Raw genomic sequence first — 19,123 nt, 5'->3', positions numbered from 1 at the left:
CTGTGAGCTCCTTGTCGTGAGACTAGCATGGACGAAGGACTCCTACTTAACACAGGAATACCAAGGTACACTGGGAAGCATATCTCAGCAGAAATATGCAACACAATGCCTGCCCAAAGGGAGGACTTAAGAATACACATATGACCCGAGTGCGGGCTGCATATGGAGAACACTGGGGTATCCAGCTCGCAGGGTGGAATCTTTCAACCCCAGGGGTGGCAAGGTGGCTTGCCAAGGGAAAGACACACGCTCAGAGAGGTTTACAGTGGCATGCACATGGAAGCACCTAGCCAACATGAAAGCTGCCGCTGGCATAATTCTGGCGTTGATGTCAACAGTGCTGGAGGAACACATGTCTTCTCTGGGCAGCTCACCTGAGGAGAATATTGCACATATCCAATCCGAGGAATGGAATGGCGAGCAAGCAAAGACATCTGAGCAGATCCTAGTTACCAGCTACACGAGAGGACACTGACTCCACTCGGAGTTTGTAGAATCTCGCAAATGTGTTAGGTGTCGCCCAGTCTGCAGCTCTGCAGATGTCTGTTAGCGAGGCGCCATGCGCTAGAGCCCAAGAGGAGGCTACACTCGAAGTGGAGTGAGCCCGAACCCCAAGGGGACATGGTTACCTTGCTGTTGGTATGCCAAAGCAATGGCGTCCACTATCCAGTGAGACAACCTTTGCTTGAAGAGAGCCTTTTCCTTCAGCTTCCCACCATAACAGACAAAGAGCTGGTCTGAGGTCCTGAAACACTGCGTTCTGTCTACGTAAGCATGGAGGGTGCGTACTGGACAGAGCAGTGCCAAGGCTGGGTCTGCCTCCTTCAAGGGCAGTGCTTGCAGGTTCACCACCTGATTTCGAAAGGGAGTGGTGGGAACCTTGGGCACGTATCCAGACCGGGGTCTCAGGATCACGTGAGAATTAGCTGGCCTGAATTCCAGGCACGCTTCGTCAACCGAAATTGCCTGCAGGACCCCTACCCTCTTGATGGAGGCCAATGCAACCAGGAGCGCTGTCTTCATTAACAGGAACTTAAGCTCGACTGATTGCAGAGGCTCAAAGGGAGCACTCTGCAGGGCAGATAGCACCACTGCGAGGTCCCAAGACGGTACAAGATGAGAGCGAGGAGGATTTAGTCTCCTTGCTCCTCTAAGGAACCTGACGACCAGGTCATGCTTCCCCAAAGACTTACCTTCAACTGCATCGTGATGTGCGGCGATATCGGCAACATACACTTAGAGGGTGGAGGGAGGCAGCCTTCGCTCCAACCCATCTTGCAGGAAGGAAAGCGCGACACTGATCGGGCATTTTCTGGGGTCTTCTCTGCGAGAAGAGCACCAGGTGATGAAGAGGTTCCACTTCAACACATAGGCATGTTGAGTAGACAAGGCCCTAGCGGAAGTGATGGTAGCCACCACCTGTGGTGATAGGGTACTCAAACCTGCCTCAGAACAGATTCGAAAATTAAATCGCAAACTGAATCGCATATTAGATATAGCTGAGCCTGATGGTTCTCACAAGCCAGCGGGAAAGGGTTGGGACACTCTAGCTAGGCTCACAAGAACTGAACCAGCGGGAGGCAGAGCGTCCCAGTGTGGGGGCACGGACATAAGCCGCGTCCTGACAGAGGAGACCATTTAAATGATGCCCAATTGGCACTAAGGGGCCTAAAGTGTGCCAAGAAAACATCCCCCACACACCATTACACCACCACCACCAGCCTGCAGAGTGGTAACAAGCTCTGACAGGGCCTGCTCTGACAGGGTTCTGGCGACAGAGGGGGACGAGAGTGGCGAGGCTCGTAAGCGGCACACACTGCCATCCGCACGCTCTGGGGGCTCAGAGATGGGGGAGTCAGTTCTGTCTTTAACCACATTAGGGGGCCGCTGGCCGGCCGGTAAAAGACAAAAGATTCTCCCCCGGCCCTCCACTGACGGAAGGAGTTGCCCTGCTACCACCTCCTCGACAGAATCGAAGCCCATCTCAGAGCTGTCTGTGTCAGGAGCGACACTTTGCCTGGCATTTAGTGGGCTGCAGGGCTGAAGCGGACTAGGGCGCCTTCCTGCGACCACCTCCATGGCGCGGCCCAGGTGGAGGCTGCTGCTGAGGCCGAGCGGGAGGGGCTGGAGTCGCAGAAGGGCTCCCTCGCCAGCGAACAGACTGAGGCAACTGTGCCGGCGGCTGGGTGGAGGCAGCAGCTGGCCGCCGGGGCAGTATATGTTTAATGGCCTCAGTCTGTTTCTGGGCGGCTGAGAACTGTTAGTCGAAGTCCTCGACCGCGCAGACGAAAAGGCCAGCCTGATATATGGGAGAGTCGAGGAAACGGGTTCATTCGGAGTCTCTCATATATCGGCCAGGTTGAGCCATAGGTGTCTCTCCTGGACCACTGCTATGGACATCACCTGACCCAGGGAGTGTGCGGTCACCTTCGTCGCCCAGAGAGCAAGGTCGGTGGCGGCACGCAGCTCATCAAAGGGCCCTGGGTCAGCTCTACCCCCGTGCATATCCTTGAGCATCCTGGCCTGGTAGACCTGAAGGATGGCCATGGTATGCAGTGAGGGGGTTGCTTGCCCTGCAGCTCTGTAAGATTTCGCCACCAGGGTAGACAAAAATCTACATGCCTTGGAGGGGTGCTTAGGATCACCATGCCATGTTGAAGCACTCTGAGGATACAGTTGCATCGCAACAGAGCGTTCAACAGGTGGATTCCCAGCGTATCCTTTAGCCGAGGCCCCGTTGAGGGTAGAGAAGGCGGAGGAGATCGCCGAACGATCACGGGAAGACAACGGGGCCTTCCAGGATCTCGTGACCTCCTTGTGCACCTCCGGAAATAAAGGAACTGGGGGGGGGGGGGGTTGCGCTGACGGGTGCAGCCCCCAAGAACCAATCATCCAACCGCGAGCGCTCAGGACAGGGTGGAGGGTTTCACTCTAGTCCGATGCTCGCGGCAGCCCGGGAAAGCTTGGCTGTCAATTCCGGGTTGGACTCGAGCAATGCTGGCACACCCGAAGGCGGCATTACAGCCGAATCTTCATCTTCTGAAGACTCCAGCCCACCTTGCAATGCGGCGATCAACATCGTCTCGTCATCTGAAGCCCCAAATGAGACACGGGGAATGCCGGTAGATGGCCCTGCCATCATACTCAGGAGGCTCACGGGTTGTGGTGCGCAAAGAGGGGGGTGTGGCCCGAGGAAGCATCGTCAGGGCGTTGTTCCACACCGTAACCCTCAGGTCACCCTGGCCAAAGAGATGTTTTTTTTTTTTTCATTTTTGGTTTATGCATTTTCTCAAAAGAGCCACAGCAACAAGAAAAAGATAGAATATTATAAACAGAAAATGGTTTTTTTTTTTCAATAACATTTCAATAATGGGATCTTTGTTTGGTCCATAGACAACTAAAAACAAATAGCCTATGCAACAAACAATAAATAGGCTTCAATGTGGAATTAAATGTGGCTTTCATTGTGAGGTTGAGTTACCACCTGAGGAGCATAAACCCCTTTCAGACTGTGCATTGTTCTTCACTCACTCACTCACTCACTCTCTCTCTCTCTCTCTCTCTCTCTCTCTCTCTCTCTCTCTCTCTCTCTCTCTCTCTCTCTCTCTCTCTCTCTCTCTCTCTCTCTCTCTCTCTCTCTCTCTCTCTCTCTCTCTCTCACACACACACACACACACACACACACACACACACACACACACACACACATACACAGTGCTAGTGCTTACATCGACTGTGTTTACGTGAATATACATGGCATAGTATACCATAGGCTACATAGTATATGAGATTAATCTATAATGTATACAATATAAAAGTAATATTACAACTTAACATCTGCCCAAAAAGATGCGAATACGGACGTAAACTTGACCGTGCTTGTCTGAATGTGCAACTACCGTTGTGGATGCGCTCTTCCTGTAACAACGCACTGATACACGGCCAACTAAAGCACAAATAATTATATTTCAGTAGTGTTCTCATTATAATGTTATGCATATGGTAGATTGGTGCTGCACATCTTGCATTTAACTGTATTTTTATGATAAAAGTCATGAAGTTCCAGGCATCACTACACAATTTTAAATCCATAGTTTCACTTTATTTCGTCATTCTGGACTGCATGCTGTCCTAACGCTAACCAATCAGACATCAGGAACCGCCCAAAATGCCTCAATAACAGAAACAATTTAATCAGAAAAAAATGTATATATTTTCACTGTCACTGTGATCATCGACCATGGTTCCCTGAGAAGGAAACAAGATGCTGCGTCAAAAGTAGTGACGCTATGGGAACACCTCTGCGCGTACAATTTTGCATCCAGAGCTGCATAGGGGACAAATAGAGTGGACTAAAATTAGTAGTGGCTACCTCAAACGGTTAAAACAATGTGACAAAAATATAGTAAGCATTACTATACTAATTACTAATATAAGCTACTAATATAGAAGCAAATAAAGTGAGAGACTATACATGTTATATGCATTTATTTAATTTTAATCCTCTGGCCTTTGCAGATATTTAAAGATGGCCATCTTTAAGCATAGCAGACTCTTGGGATTTATATGAAATGTAACACTTTACAATAAGATTACATTTTTAGCATTAACTAAGGTTAAAAGAGAACTCCGTTCAATTTTAACATTGAGCTCATTTTTTTGTACATTTGGAGTGCTGTCAATACAGAGAACAACACCGATTTTTGTCGTTGTTCTCTGTATTGACAGCACTCCAAATGTACAAAAAAATGAGCTCAATGTTAAAATTGACCGGAGTTCTCCTTTAATAAATGTTGTTGTATTGTTCATTGTTAGTTTGTTAATTTCAACATTTACTAAATACATTTTAAATTGAGTTGTAATTTTTATTTTATCTGTTAACCTTAATTAATACATTGATACATTAATACATGCTATAAAAATGTATATTCCATAATGCATATACATTCACCTAAAGGATTATTAGGAACACCATATTAATACTGTGTTTGGCCCCCTTTCGCCTTCAGAACTGCCTTAATTCTACGTGGCATTGATTCAACAAGGTGCTGAAAGCATTCTTTAGAAATGTTGGCCCATATTGATAGGATAACATCTTGCAGTTGATGGAGATTTGTGGGATGCACATCCAGGGCACGAAGCTCCCGTTCCACCACATCCCAAAGATGCTCTATTGGGTTGAGATCTGGTGACTGTGGGGGCCATTTTAGTACAGTGAACTAATTGTCATGTTCAAGAAACCAATTTGAAATGATTCGAGCTTTGTGACATGGTGCATTATCCTGCTGGAAGTAGCCATCAGAGGATGGCTACATGGTGGTCATAAAGGGATGGACATGGTCAGAAACAATGCTCAGGTAGGCCGTGGCATTTAAATGATGCCCAATTGGCACTAAGGGGCCTAAAGTGTGCCAAGAAAACATCCCCCACACACCATTACACCACCACCACCAGCCTGCAGAGTGGTAACAAGGCATGATGGATCCATGTTCTCATTCTGTTTACGCCAAATTCTGACTCTACCATCTGAATGTCTCAACAGAAATCGAGACTCATCAGACCAGGCAACATTTTTCCAGTCTTCAACTGTCCAATTTTGGTGAGCTTGTGCAAATTGTAGCCTCTTTTTCCTATTTGTAGTGGAGATGAGTGGTACCCGGTGGGGTCTTCTGCTGTTGTAGCCCATCCGCCTCAAGGTTGTGCGTGTTGTGGCTTCACAAATGCTTTGCTGCATACCTCGTTTGTAACAAGTGGTTATTTCAGTCAAAGTTGCTCTTCTATCAGCTTGAATCAGTCGGCCCATTCTCCTCTGACCTCTAGCATCAACAAGGCATTTTCGCCCACAGGACTGCCGCATACTGGATGTTTTTCCCTTTTCACACCATTCTTTGTAAACCCTAGAAATGGTTGTGCGTGAAAATCCCAGTAACTGAGCAGATTGTGAAAAACTCAGACCGGCCGTCTGGCACCAACAACCATGCCACGCTCAAAATTGCTTAAATCACCTTTCTTTCCCATTCTGACATTCAGTTTGGAGTTCAGGAGATTGTCTTGACCAGGACCACACCCCTAAATGCATTGAAGCAACTGCCATGTGATTGGTTGATTAGAAAATTGCATTAATGAGAAATTGAACTGGTGTTCCTAATAATCCTTTAGGTGAGTGTAGTTCATGAAAGTTAGCTAAGTGTTACCTATGACATTTACGTATATTTCTAGGTTATAGCTAAAGAAACAAACATTTGAACTGTAATATTTTAATGTTTAAATTATTTTCTGTAGAATTCGTTCTGTAGAACTTCTAATTTTAAAGGGGTCATATAATGCCATTTTTGTACAAGCTAATATGATTCTTTAGGGTCTAAATTAAAAGTTTGTAATATATTTTAATTAAAAATTCTCATTAGCATTGTAAGAAAACACTAATTTAACCTGGTCAAAAACAGCTCTGTTTTCAGCAGGCCGTTTAAGTGCACATGTGGAGTGTTGCCTTGACAACAGTTGAGGGTAACGTTATATTTTGAAGAATGGCAGCGGGAGTCTCTGAGGACACTGTGCAACCGTATCAATTTGAACCAGAGTTGGAAAACAGGACGTTTCTGAATGGTTGGTTAACGTAATGTCACTTTGATCTATCTTTGTATGTACTGGCAGGGTAGAGTAGTGAGATACGAACGCTGTGTGTTTACTGATGTATACGTTAGTTCATTGACAGATTGATGTTACAGCTAATGGTCATGAAAAAAATTTTTTCGGTAAATGTAACGTTAGGCTTGTCCGTGATGCGTAACGTTATCTATGCAGTGTTAGGTACAACTGTCAGGGCTGAAGCACTAAAATTTTACTGATCTACCGTAGGACTAGCAGTAAGCTAGATCAACACTATCATATTCTAACATTTCATCATGTTGAGCTATATAACATTGATTAGTTTTATGTACATTTGCTCACCTCTACATTTGCAAGTTTTTTACGGACCTGGAGCTCTCGGCATCTCGAAAACGCCACGCTGATGTTGATCCTCGTTTTGTCCCAAAGTCTGCTTGCCATGGTCCATAATGTTTGAACGAAACAACAATAGCGTGAGCTCAGCGTAAACAACAACTCTGCGTTTCGTCTAATATGGGCTAGACGTAACGCAGTTGTCCACGTCTGTCGCCATGGTTACTATGGCAGTACGAGCGGAAACCAGGGATAACGTGGAAATTAGTGGATATTAGCCCCACGGACCCAGCCCCAAACCCCATCTCTGCAATAATAATTAATAAAGGCTGGTTTCTAAAGTACTTTTTCCTGACTATGTATTCATACTGGGTCTGTGGAATTTTCCGCGGTTTGGCTCATGGGTAGCCTAAATGGGTTCCATTCAGACCTTAACATTAAGTATTTTACTGTTATGTGTCAACAAGATTCAACAAGTCATTTTCACCTGGCTATACCCAATGTTTAGATTTGTTGTGGTATTTATGCAAATTAGCACATACGTAATTAGATTATACACCGTTTGTCCATGTTAACAAACAATTTAAAAAAACTTGTAATACATTTTTTGTTTGTCTTGATGTAAGTAATCAACTCAGTAATTTCCATTGTGATATCTAAAGGTTCAAATGTTTACCCTATTCACATAAGAAAAAGAATGAATAGGATATATTTGGGTCTTTTTCTAAACTTTCCCCTAATGGGATTCTTCTGGGCTTTTTTTTCCTTACTCAGGACATATTGAGGATTCAAAATCAGTTGAGTTTGCTTCTGTTGCAATTTGTTTAACCTTTTACTACTATTGGCGTAACGGACTATCGTCAACCAATCAAATTGGAGTGTTTTCACTTCACCGATTACACTGAAGGCATCCCCATAGCGTCTATCTAACATACTCACAAATATTCACACAAACATCATGTTTCATTCTGTTTCTGAGGTACGTGGTGTCTGAAGCAGTGTGAGAGGAGATGAGTTTGAACAAGTCTGCTCGACACTGCTTAAGACTGTCAGAGATGCTGTGTGTTGAGGCAGGTAGAGGAGAAGATGGCAGCTTAAAAACACATCTTAATAACAGACCAGAATCCCGCAAAGTAAAGGGCACTTACAGAGATGACTCGCCACTTTCCACACAGTGGGAGACAAAGAGAGATAGACTGTCATTGTCATAAACCTTGTCATAAACCACACAGTGTGTGTGTGTGTTTGTGTGTGTATGCATGTATGCATGTGGAAGTGAGGATGTGCGTCAACAGATGGTTGGGCTAATTGATCTATCATTACGACAGCTTACACATCTCTGCCGCTCGGTCATCTCCTTCGTTCTCTCGCTCTGTTCATGTTTGTGCTTCAGCACATTTCCAGTTAATACCTGTTATTATTGCACAGCTGAGCCCTCAGAATCCTGGTGAGCGAATCCAATGCTATTGACTGGAGGGTAGAAAATGACTGAAAGGTCACAGAAATTTGTGTGTTCATGTGTATTTTGAATGCTTGTGTGTGTTTGCTTGAGTGTGAAGCAAGACATTCTCCCTTTTTTAGAGCACTTGATGGAACAAGAGAGCACATATTTGAATCAGGAAAGCCTATCCATACTGCAAATTAAACAATCTCTCTCTCTGTCTCTCTCTCTCTCTGTCTCTCTCTCTCTCTCTCTCTCTCTCTCTCTCTCTCTCTCTCTCTCTCTGTCTCTCTCTCTCTCTCTCTCTCTCTCTCTCTCTCTCTCTCTCTCTCTCTCTCTCTCTCTCTCTCTCTCTCTCTGTGTGTTTCTCAGAGAAGTGGAAGGTGAGTTGGAGGTGGTTTGGGAGGCAGCGACCAGAGAGAGTCAGCGCTTGAGAGAGGTGGTGTTGAGGAGCAGTACACTAAGTCCAGCCACCATGGCTCCAGCCCTACGCAGCACTTCCGGCAAGTCTCCTGCCAGGATCCCCCGTATAGAGGATCATTTGTCCTGCTCACTGCCCCCTCCCTTCACCTCCAGACAGAGTCGTCTGCCACATCCTTTACAGTGCAGCCCCATGTATGACTCCGATTCTGACCAGCACCAGAATCCGTCATCTGATGAGAGTGACAAGAGCGGACAGGATTCCTAATCATTCCGGATTCTCCTTAATAAGTGTTTTAAGTTCATGAATTCATTTTCATGGTTTACCTGAATGCTGAATGTGTTTTCATTTAAAATACATAAGGCCCTTAAATACACAACCATTCTTTCTGTTAACCTTGATAAATGTGCTTTGATGTTTTTTTCCCAGCATATACGTGTATCACAGTGTTCTCGATTGTTAATAATGATTATCCTGTAGATGGAGCGTTTATTGAGCTACTGAGCTAAATTCAGAAAGCATTTGTGACAGAGCAGTTCCAGCAGTGGATGCACAGGAAATTCTGTTGCACAAGCCATTTGATGAAGGATTGAGCAACAGAAATCTCATTCTCTCTCGAGTTTGCACTGTCTAAGGTTGTCCCTCATAATTTTCTATAATAAGGACAAAGTACGGTATACAATAATATAATTAGCATCTCTGTTTGTTGATTTTTTTTGTCTCGTGACCCGCAGTGAGCTCAAGTCTCTGCTGTTCCAAATTACTAAAACAGTCAATTTTTCTTGAGGGAAACAGTAACTCCATTTGATTATGCATATACTGCCTCATCAGTAAACATGTCAAGGTTATCTTAGGGCGCTTTCACACTTGGTTCGATTGCCTGTTCCGAACCCGAGTTCGATTGCTCCCCCCTGCCCCCGATGGACTGTGTTCACATTATATTATTTCTATCCGAACAGCGGTACACTTGCGTCATCAGGCTGCAGCTGGCGTAATGGTGTTGCTTGGTAACCGCGAATGAAAAGGCGCCCAAATGGATAGACTTGCTCGGTTGACATTTTTTCTTCTTTTTCTTAACCTTTGGTTTTGTTTTAAACATAGACATACAGAAACACTCTTGCGCAGGGATTAAAGTTCTCCGTCGCTACGACGGATTTCCGTTAATTGCAGCAAGTCCATGACGGATTTCCGTCATTGCGGGTTCCAGTCTGTCCTTAAAGTCTTAAATTCACTTTTCATAATTTTAAGGCCGTAAATAGGCTTTCATTTCTCAAATAGTGTAATAAATATCTTAATTTTAGTTTGAATAGGTCTTAAATTAAGGAAAGACGAGGTGTATTCACCCTGCTGAGGGGGATGTGATCAAAGCCTGGAGTGGAGCAAAAGCACGTTCCTCTCTCCACTCTAAGCACTCTGTAATCACTCCGCTCATAGTCCACTCCGGGTTTTCAATTACCGCTCACGGAAAGTGCATGTCAGGCTACAGCTGAGCGCTGAGGTAGAACGTCTCGGGTTACGTATGTAACCCTCGTTCCCTGAGTAGGGAACGAGACGCTGCATCGATACTCGATACTTTGGGGAATGCCTTCGGCATGAAGCGTCTGAAGTCAACTATGGAACTATTCCAATCTTGATTGGTGCAACGTCACCCGTGACGTCGCATGTGACGGTGATCCGGAAGCTACAAAAGGGTCACAGGAACCAGGAAATGTTAGCTTCTAATTGGTCAAAGCAAGTCGTTCTCAGGGGCGCGAAAAGTGTGGCCGAGGGATGCAGCGTCTCGTTCCCTACTCAGGGAACGAGGGTTACATACGTAACCCGAGACGTTCCCTTTCGTAAAGGGAACTCCCGCTGCATCGATACTCGATACTTTGGGGAACGAATACCCACGCCGCCACACTGAGAGTAAAAACGCCCTGGTATAAAGCATCTGGTACACTCACGGACGATAGAATGAGTAGAGGGCAGATCCAAACTAGCTTGTCATAAGATTTGGTGCAAGAAGGGGAGGTCTGGAGCCGGAGGCTCGACTGACCTCATGGCTGGGAGCCCCAGACAGTAGAAAATATTAGATGAGAGGTGAAGGCAGAAGCGCACCTTGTACTTCAAATATGAGTGGTTTTAGATAACCAACTGTACTCTTAATAAAGGGAATAGCTCCTAACCCTTGATGCATAACTAGATGGACTGACTCCTCTCAGCCTGAGTCCTAATGTAGGAACCTCAAAGGCTATGACCTTGACCATCCGACACATGCGATGGAGGATGGAATACCTGAAGAATCTTAACATTGCCTACAAGTACCTCAGTACAGGGCAAAAATAACGTTGAGTGGCTCCCACGCTAGCAAGTAAGAGGGGGCACGACCACCACTCTTCCAGAGAGTAAGACGAGCAGGAAGCAGACTCAATAGATTCTCCTATATATACTTATATATCTCAAATATATATTCGTATACCTCACCCACAGGACATGATGGGTGCCAGGGATAACCCATCAGCCTGATGCCAATAGGCTGGAAGAAAAGGATTCATCCTCCAATCTACAGGAACATGGAGTTTCAGTGGGAACGTCCTTTCGAGAACACCCTTAGAGGCTTGCGGAGGGCACTGAGGCCGCCACAGAGGCCCTAAGCATGAACAGGAGATCCCGTTAGAGAGCGGGATGGAACACCAGTACTGAAGCCAGTGGGCAGTAATAAACTGGGTTCAATGCCCTCCCTAACTTAATTGTATAGTTCCTAGTAGAGTGGGGTTCTAGTATGGATGTCCTGACCACCTCGGTGGAAAGGGCAACCTAATTATGGGTGGGACCCCCTCAGGGGCCAGACCCATAGTCTCCATAACTCTGGTCGGGGATGAAATAATATACCATCAGCCTGAGACAGAAGATCTCTCCTAATAGGAATTTTCCATGGAGGACTCTCCAAGAGACTAATAAGGTCCGAAAACCAAATTTGGGCCGGCCAGTACGGAGCTACAAGGAGTAGTCTCACTCCGTACCTCCTGACCCTTTCTAGAACCCCAGGGAGCAGAGCGATCGGGGGAAAAGTGTACAGATGTGACCTCAGCCACATCTGTACCGTGGCATCCAAGCCCAAAGGAGCTGGATGTGAGAGAGAGTACCAGAGCGGGCAATGAGAGTTCTCATGAGAAGCGAACAGGTCAACCTCCGCCCGGCCAAACTCTCTCCATATAAGCTCAACCACTTCAGGGTGGAGCCGCCATTCCCCGGGCCTCGGCCCCTGCCTCGACAGGATGTCTGCTCCCATATTTTCAACCCCAGGAATATAAATAGATCTGACAGAGAGAAATTTGTCCTGGGACCAAAGAAGAATTTGATGCGCCAGTCTACAAAGAGGGCGAGATCTCAAACCTCCTTGGCGGTTGATATAAGAGACCACTGACATATTGTCTGTCCTAACAAGAACATGATGGCCTCTGAGGTCTACAAGGAAGTGCCTCAGGGCAAAAAAAAAAAATACAGCCAACATCTCCAAGCGATTAATATACAATGTGAGATGATGGTCCTTCCAAGTACCTCGGGTGTAACGGCCCTCCATAACCGCACCCCAGCCCGTGAGGGACGCATCCGTGGTCAGAGTTTTTCTCTCACATGGTGCTCCCAAAACCGGGCCCTGAGACAGGAACCATGGTTTCTTCCATACGACAAGAGAACGAAGGCATCTGCGCGTAACTCTGATCGTACGAAAAGGGTTTCCCAGAGGAGAAAATCCCTTGTTCCTGAGCCACCACTGCAAAGCCCTCATATGGAGCAGACCAAAGGGTACTACCGTGGAAGCTGCAGCCATAAGACCCAAAACTCTTTGAAAGTGTTTGACAGTGATAGCCTGGCCTAACCTAATACTCTTCATTGTGTTTAAGATAGTATTTATACAAGCAGGAGACAATTGTGCCCGCATTGACTAAGTCCCACTCTACTCCCAGGGACGTAGTCCTCTGAAGAGGAGTTAAGGAACTTTTCTTCACATTGAGTCTCAACCCCACGCACCTCAGATGGCGCAAAACAACATCTCGATGTTGAATTGCTAGTTCTTTTTGACTGAGCCAAAATGAGCCAGTCATCTATAAGATACGGACCCCCTGAAGTCTCAATGGAGCAAGGGCCGTGTCCATACATTTAGTGAAGGTGCGAGGGGATAAGGCTAGGCCGACTGGAAGAGTCCAGAACTGATGCGCTTTTCCCCCCAAAAGCGGATCTCGGAAACTTCCTGTGATGGGGTTAGAAGGGAAAGAGGAGTTAAGGAGCTTGTGGATCTATCAAGACAGACCAGTCCTCGGAGCTGGTCTGACTGACAGTCGGTAACTTGAATCTGAACCCCCTCGGAGGTTGATCCAGTACCCTGAGATCCAAAATAAGGCCTAACTCCCCCCCTCATAGGAACTATGAAGTGCCAGCTGTAGAACCTGGGCTCCCGTAAACCAAGGAAGAGCCCACTTTGAGGTTTCCTGTGTTAAGAGGGACTAGACTTCCTGTTCCAAAAACCGACCCTGCTCTGGGCTGGCCGACATGTGAACCACCCTTAGTAGATAATATTTGTATATTAACTCCACTGTAAGCAGGACCCCCTAGGCTGTATTTTGAAGACCCCTCGGGGTGTCTAAATATGCCATTATGGGGACCAGTCCCTCGAGACTGGCCTCGGCTATAAATTTCCAAATGGCTTCGGTGACCTGAAGCAGCTAACTGGCAGGAACTAACCGAAATATGCTCTCTACAGACCTCCTGAGAGGCGGCGAACTCGACAGTGCCGCAACGTCTTCGGGCAGATACTGCGATTTGTGTTCGCTGGAAGCCGATGTGTCCCGAAGCGCCATCGGCGGCGGGAAGCGAACATCGATTTCCTAAGGGCTGCATAAGGGGGCTAGACTACTGTACTCGCTCTCCTGGGGGAACGCCCATAAGGGTCTGCGTGTTACGACAAGACCTCTTAGTTGAAGCCGTCTTAGCCCGAGAGACAGTCCTCAGACCTGTCTTCGGTATGGAGAGCTTCGTGCGAGAATGTTTCCTCTGGCCCCAAGCCTTATACGGGGGGGCACAAGAGGGAACCCTCTCAAAATATGAGGAGCTGGCGGCTGTCCCATGAGGCTACCCCCTGGCAGCAACCCCATGAGACCTGGACTGACAACTGGGGATAGCTGATTGTCGCTCTGTCTCCTGAAGCCTCTCGACAACGGTTCTTGCCGCGTCACCAAAGAGGCCAGAAGGTGAAAGTGGAGCATCGAGAAGGAAAGCCATGTCTTTCTCCCCGATCCACAAGCGATTAAGCCATAAATGTCTCTCTGAGACGACTAGTGCTGCCACGGCCAATAGCACGGGCCGTCTCTTTAATAATATGGAGAGATAAGTCAGCTACTATACGAAATTCAGTAATATAGAGTGAGACCTCCCAGTTATAATCCACCTGCTTGAGGAGGTCAGCCGGGTATGCCTGTAATAACCGCCATATATGTTTTCCCTAACAAATTCGATGTACGAGATTTGGAGGGAAGTGTCTGAGCTATCAGGGGTGACGCAATGTCGGGGAGAAAATATTTCGCAAAATATTCCTCAACCCGAGCCATCACCTAATAACCATTTTCATTAGATTCCCTAATGGATGAGTAAATATATACATGGGGGAAAATAATTGAGATGAAAATGGATTTTTCCACGATCTTGATACCTCAGTATGGAGATCAGTGAAAAAGGGAAGGCTCTGACACGGAGATTGTGACTGGGTCTGCAGGAAGCGCTCATTCATTTTATTTTTCTTAGTCGCTTCCTGCTTATTATATGGCCATTTAACATTTAATTTAACCACTGCCCTGATTACAACCTCCAGCAACTCCTCACTAACGGAAATATGGGGTGGCGAATCCCCATATCCACGTGATTTAGTGTTAATAGATAATATCTATCTCCTCGGAGACAGATAAATCAAACGCTGTGTCTTTAACACGGTCGGAAGAAGCCGCAGCGCGGGCTTCCGAACCGTGCGCGAGACCAGTGGAGCTGGTTAATAAACACTGAGAAAGGGTCGCAACCGTCTCAGTATCATATGCCAGCCCCACGTGCGAATCACATGCATACAAGCGGCGCGCTGCCTCAACAGACGCGGGACCTGATGCACTGGAAACGCGAGCCTGATCTAACTGATCGAACAGGCTCAAACGGGAGCGGAGCTTTTTCATTGAAAACAGTTTGCACAGACAGCGCCCTCGAGCACCGCCCGTGCATGCTCCACTCCCAGACAAACTACACAAAGCGTGTGTGTGTCATCCTCGCTTAAATAACGTGGGCAAGGGGACGCACACTGCCTGAATAGCTTCTCTTTTTTCGCCATAAATAATACTCTTTTCACGGGACAAACAACACCAAAGAGAACAGACAAGATGACATAGAGCGCTTGCTGAAGACCAGAAGCTGACATTTCCTGGTTCCTGTGACCCTTTTGTAGCTTCCGGATCACCGTCACATGCGACGTCACGGGTGACGTTGCACCAATCAAGATTGGAATAGTTCCATAGTTGACTTCAGACGCTTCATGCCGAAGGCATTCCCCAAAGTATCGAGTATCGATGCAGCGGGAGTTCCCTTTACGAAAGGGAACTATATTTCAGTGACACACTTATAATGCAGGTAGGGCTGGGCGATATCGATATAAAAAATATATCGATATATTTTTTAAATGCGATATGGAATTAGACCATATCACATCGATATAGTTCAAATTTGCGCTGTGATCCTTGCTCCCCGCGCCCCCGCTCCTCCTTTTCCACACTGCGTGCGTGTTTAGAGCATATGTTATGAGAGGCGAATCATGACTAACGTTACTTCAGAAAACCCAGCACAATAGGAACTACCAGGCAGGCAGTGACATAAGTGTACGCTGAAATAAAGTTTTTCACCTCAGAAAAACGAACTTTCTTGTCCTGTCAGCCGTTATCCTGTTCTCGTAGCGCACACTCAATTGCACGCGCAAATTCAGCGGCGCGCGCTGTATTGCTTCACTGATCAAGTGCAAAAGAAACTACGAGCATGCAACGCCGTTACGTTGTAAATTACACGAAATAAAAGTAATGCAGGTATGATTCTCATTCTATTCACCAGTTTCCATGTTTCATTAACAGTTATTGTTAATATTGTGTATTCACCATGATAACTGTCGTTTCCATATAACCCCAAAATGCTACTATTTTTCTTTGTGTTACTTTTTATATTTTTAAATGACTGTAGTGGCTCATACCAACATTGTATTAACAAAAACTAGTTTGGGACTGCTATTTAATAGCTTTAGCCTAGGCCTAATGTTTACAGTGCTATGCATAAGTTTAGACACCCATGCTAAAGTTGACTAAAAAGAGGAATAAAAAATCATCTTTTGGAAATTGAACTTAAAGGTATAGTGGAGGATCTTTCCGAATTTTATAGCATAGCACTTATGCATAGCACTGTATTTATTAGCACAAGTCTTTACTATTAGTCATATTCTTACAATTTATGTTAAGTAAAGGGGAAAAGTAACTTACTTGTGTGTTAACAAATTTTGTGTAAACGTGTTATAATTTGCATATATATATATATATATATATATATATATATATATATATATATATATATATATATATGCAAATTATTAATTGTATTAGTATGTTCCATGCCTGGTTTTCATAGATTAAAATATAGCTTTTAAAATACGCCTACTGGCAATATAAAAGCGGTTTAAAACGTCTCCCCTTAAAACGCTATTGGTCTCGACTATTTAAAAAGTAAAAGGAATATGACTTGGCCTAAAAAAAAAAAATTTCAGTCAGAAGAATTTTTTTCACTTTAATCCCTGCTTGCGTCTGTCTGCCGCAAAAATTCTGAAAACGATTCAAAGACAGCGGGCTGTCCGCCGAAGACACATTATACGTCAACAATAGCGGTTCACTTCCGCGGTTTGGTTCGATTGCGTTCATATCAGCAGCGAACCGTACCCGAGTTCACATGAACCGTACCCCAGACCACCTTTTTAAGCGGACTCGAGTACGGTTCGCGGGTGCGCACCCGAGTTCGGAAGACAGCGTTCACATCATCCAAACGAACTCTGACGTCATTCGAACCCGGGTGCGCAACAAAAGTGCTAGTGTGAAAGCACCCTTAAAGTCACCATGAAATCAAAATTGACAATTCTTATTTTTAGGGAATATTGCAGTTTATTGTTATTATTTTAAATTATTTATCTGTGCACATAACTTTTTTAAATTCATGTACCCCAACCATTGATGGAATTTTCCTGCTTTCCGTGTTTTAACTTATACTTTAGGGGCACTATTACACAACTTCTGAAAGAGTACCGGATATCTGGATCAAAACACATGCAAAAAAGAAGCAGAAACAAGTGATAAAAGCTTTGCTTAGGGCAGTGGTATTTAAATGGCAGACCCTGGATTGGTTCCATCCAAACCAATAGATAATTGTGCCATTTGACCGTTTCTAGAGATTAAAGTGAGCAGCACATCAAAACAACAGACCACAAGCGCTCATGGTTGTTTATGGTAATGATCTTTCGGCACTACATTCTCTAATATTTTTATCTAGAGCCAAACACGCTTCATTCAAGCCATTTCTAAACCATGCACATTCTCTTTCCTGCTAAAGACTTAAAGCACCACTTTAAGAGCTGCAGAAGGCACGGTTATTTTAACAAGAAGAACGCAGTAAATACAATTTTTTTTTTCTGTCATAAACTCCAACCGTTTAGATAAACCAGGTTTGTGACAAGTTAAGCATGAACATTAGACGTTTTGTTTTTTCCCTATAAATTTAGCATTTAAAGCATTTCATAATAAATCATGATGAGATCTTTCATTATTAGATTGTTTGTTTTAGTAGTTTATTACTTTGAGCAAAATCTAAAAATGTTTCTTTCATATGTTTCTTCTTACGTGTCTGATGGCCCTCTATGTACCATACGCATAGTTGTTTAAATGTAAAATAAATAAATAATAGCCTGATAAAACATCTGATCTTACCTTTTTAGATTCATATCCAGTTGGGAGATATATTTATTTTTTTGTCAATATTAGTTAAAATTCTTAGACATCACTGCTTTGTCTCGTGTGATTTTAGGCCCATATGTGAACACTCCAAATGATCTTTTTCTTGGGTGTGTATATTGGATCTGCACATTACTGTAGTTCTTAAAGTGAAAGCAGCCTAAAATAAGAATTAGTAGAGTATATGTTTTATTCATACAGTGAAGAATATGTAGTTTTATTTTTTTCATTCGATTATTCAATTTCATAATTGAAAGCTGCTTTTAGGCATACCTACTTTACCTGGAAAATTTAAAGCAGTTTATTTTATCTGCATCTTTCTTTTATTGTATTTGTCCTGTATTGTTTGTTTGTTTGCTTTTTGAATGCTGACATTAATGCCTTCTGCAATAAAAAAAAAATGATTCATGGAAAACAATTCAAAGTAAATGTTATTTACAAATGTGCATGTGTGATATAGTGCAAGAATCTGGATGTAGTGTTGCAACAAAATTTATGTTTTTGTGTAAAAGATACACTTAGAGTTATGCTAAGTTAACAGCATTTGTAGCAATGTCGTTTTACAAAATAATAGTAATAATGAATAATAATAATCACATGTAAGTGAATTAGATCAAATATTGAAGGCCATGTGGTCGGCCATCAAACACTGAAATGGACTAGATAGAAAAAGATCCGTTGCCATGATTTTTGGAATGACTTATCGCAAGAGGTAAAAATGACGTTTTAGTTCGCATCACATTGGTTAATGGAAACGCTGTCATTTTGCAATAGTTTTTATCGACATTTAGAAAATATCACAAAACCTTTGCGCAAATCTGTAATGGAAAGGCATCTACTGTAACCTTAACCAATTAAATAAGTGGTTTGGGGGGAAAAATTGCGCTTTCTCGTTAACTTTGAAACAGGAAGAAGCATTGAGAAGTATTAACCCTCTTAAAAAAAAAATCGCTACTTTTCAAAAATGAATCGTTACTTTCCTTAAAATGAATCGCTACTTTCCTCAAAATGAATCGCTACTTTTCTAATAAAGAATCGCTACTTTCCGCAAATTGAATTGCTACTTTTCTCAAAATGAATCACTACTTTTCTCAAAATGAATCGCTACTTTTTTTTAAAAAAAGAATCGCTACTTTTCAAAAATGAATCTGCTACTTTTCAAAAATGAATCGCTACTTTTCAAAAATGAATCTGCTACTTTTCAAAAATGAATCGCTACTTTTCAAAAATGAATCGTTACTTTTCAAAAATGAATCTGCTACTTTTCAAAAATGA

General features: G+C 44.1%; 1 protein-coding gene across 1 annotated transcript in view; it reads left to right on the top strand.

Annotated features, from left to right (window-relative positions):
• cep89 (centrosomal protein 89) overlaps positions 1–9,071 on the top strand; it is a gene marked incomplete at its 3' end in the record, with an annotated part of 141,410 nt that extends 132,339 nt beyond the window's left edge. The window contains 1 exon segment of the mRNA XM_081347582.1: positions 8,756–9,071. Within this exon segment, the coding sequence (XP_081203708.1) occupies positions 8,756–9,071 (316 nt within the window).
• Positions 9,072–19,123: the final 10,052 nt, after the last annotated feature.

This window comes from Scardinius erythrophthalmus (genome assembly GCF_964197995.2).
Source record: "Scardinius erythrophthalmus genome assembly, chromosome: 2".
NCBI lineage: Eukaryota > Metazoa > Chordata > Actinopteri > Cypriniformes > Leuciscidae > Scardinius > Scardinius erythrophthalmus.
Note: the sequence above shows the minus strand (reverse complement) of the source record. Positions and strands in the feature narration are given on the sequence as shown.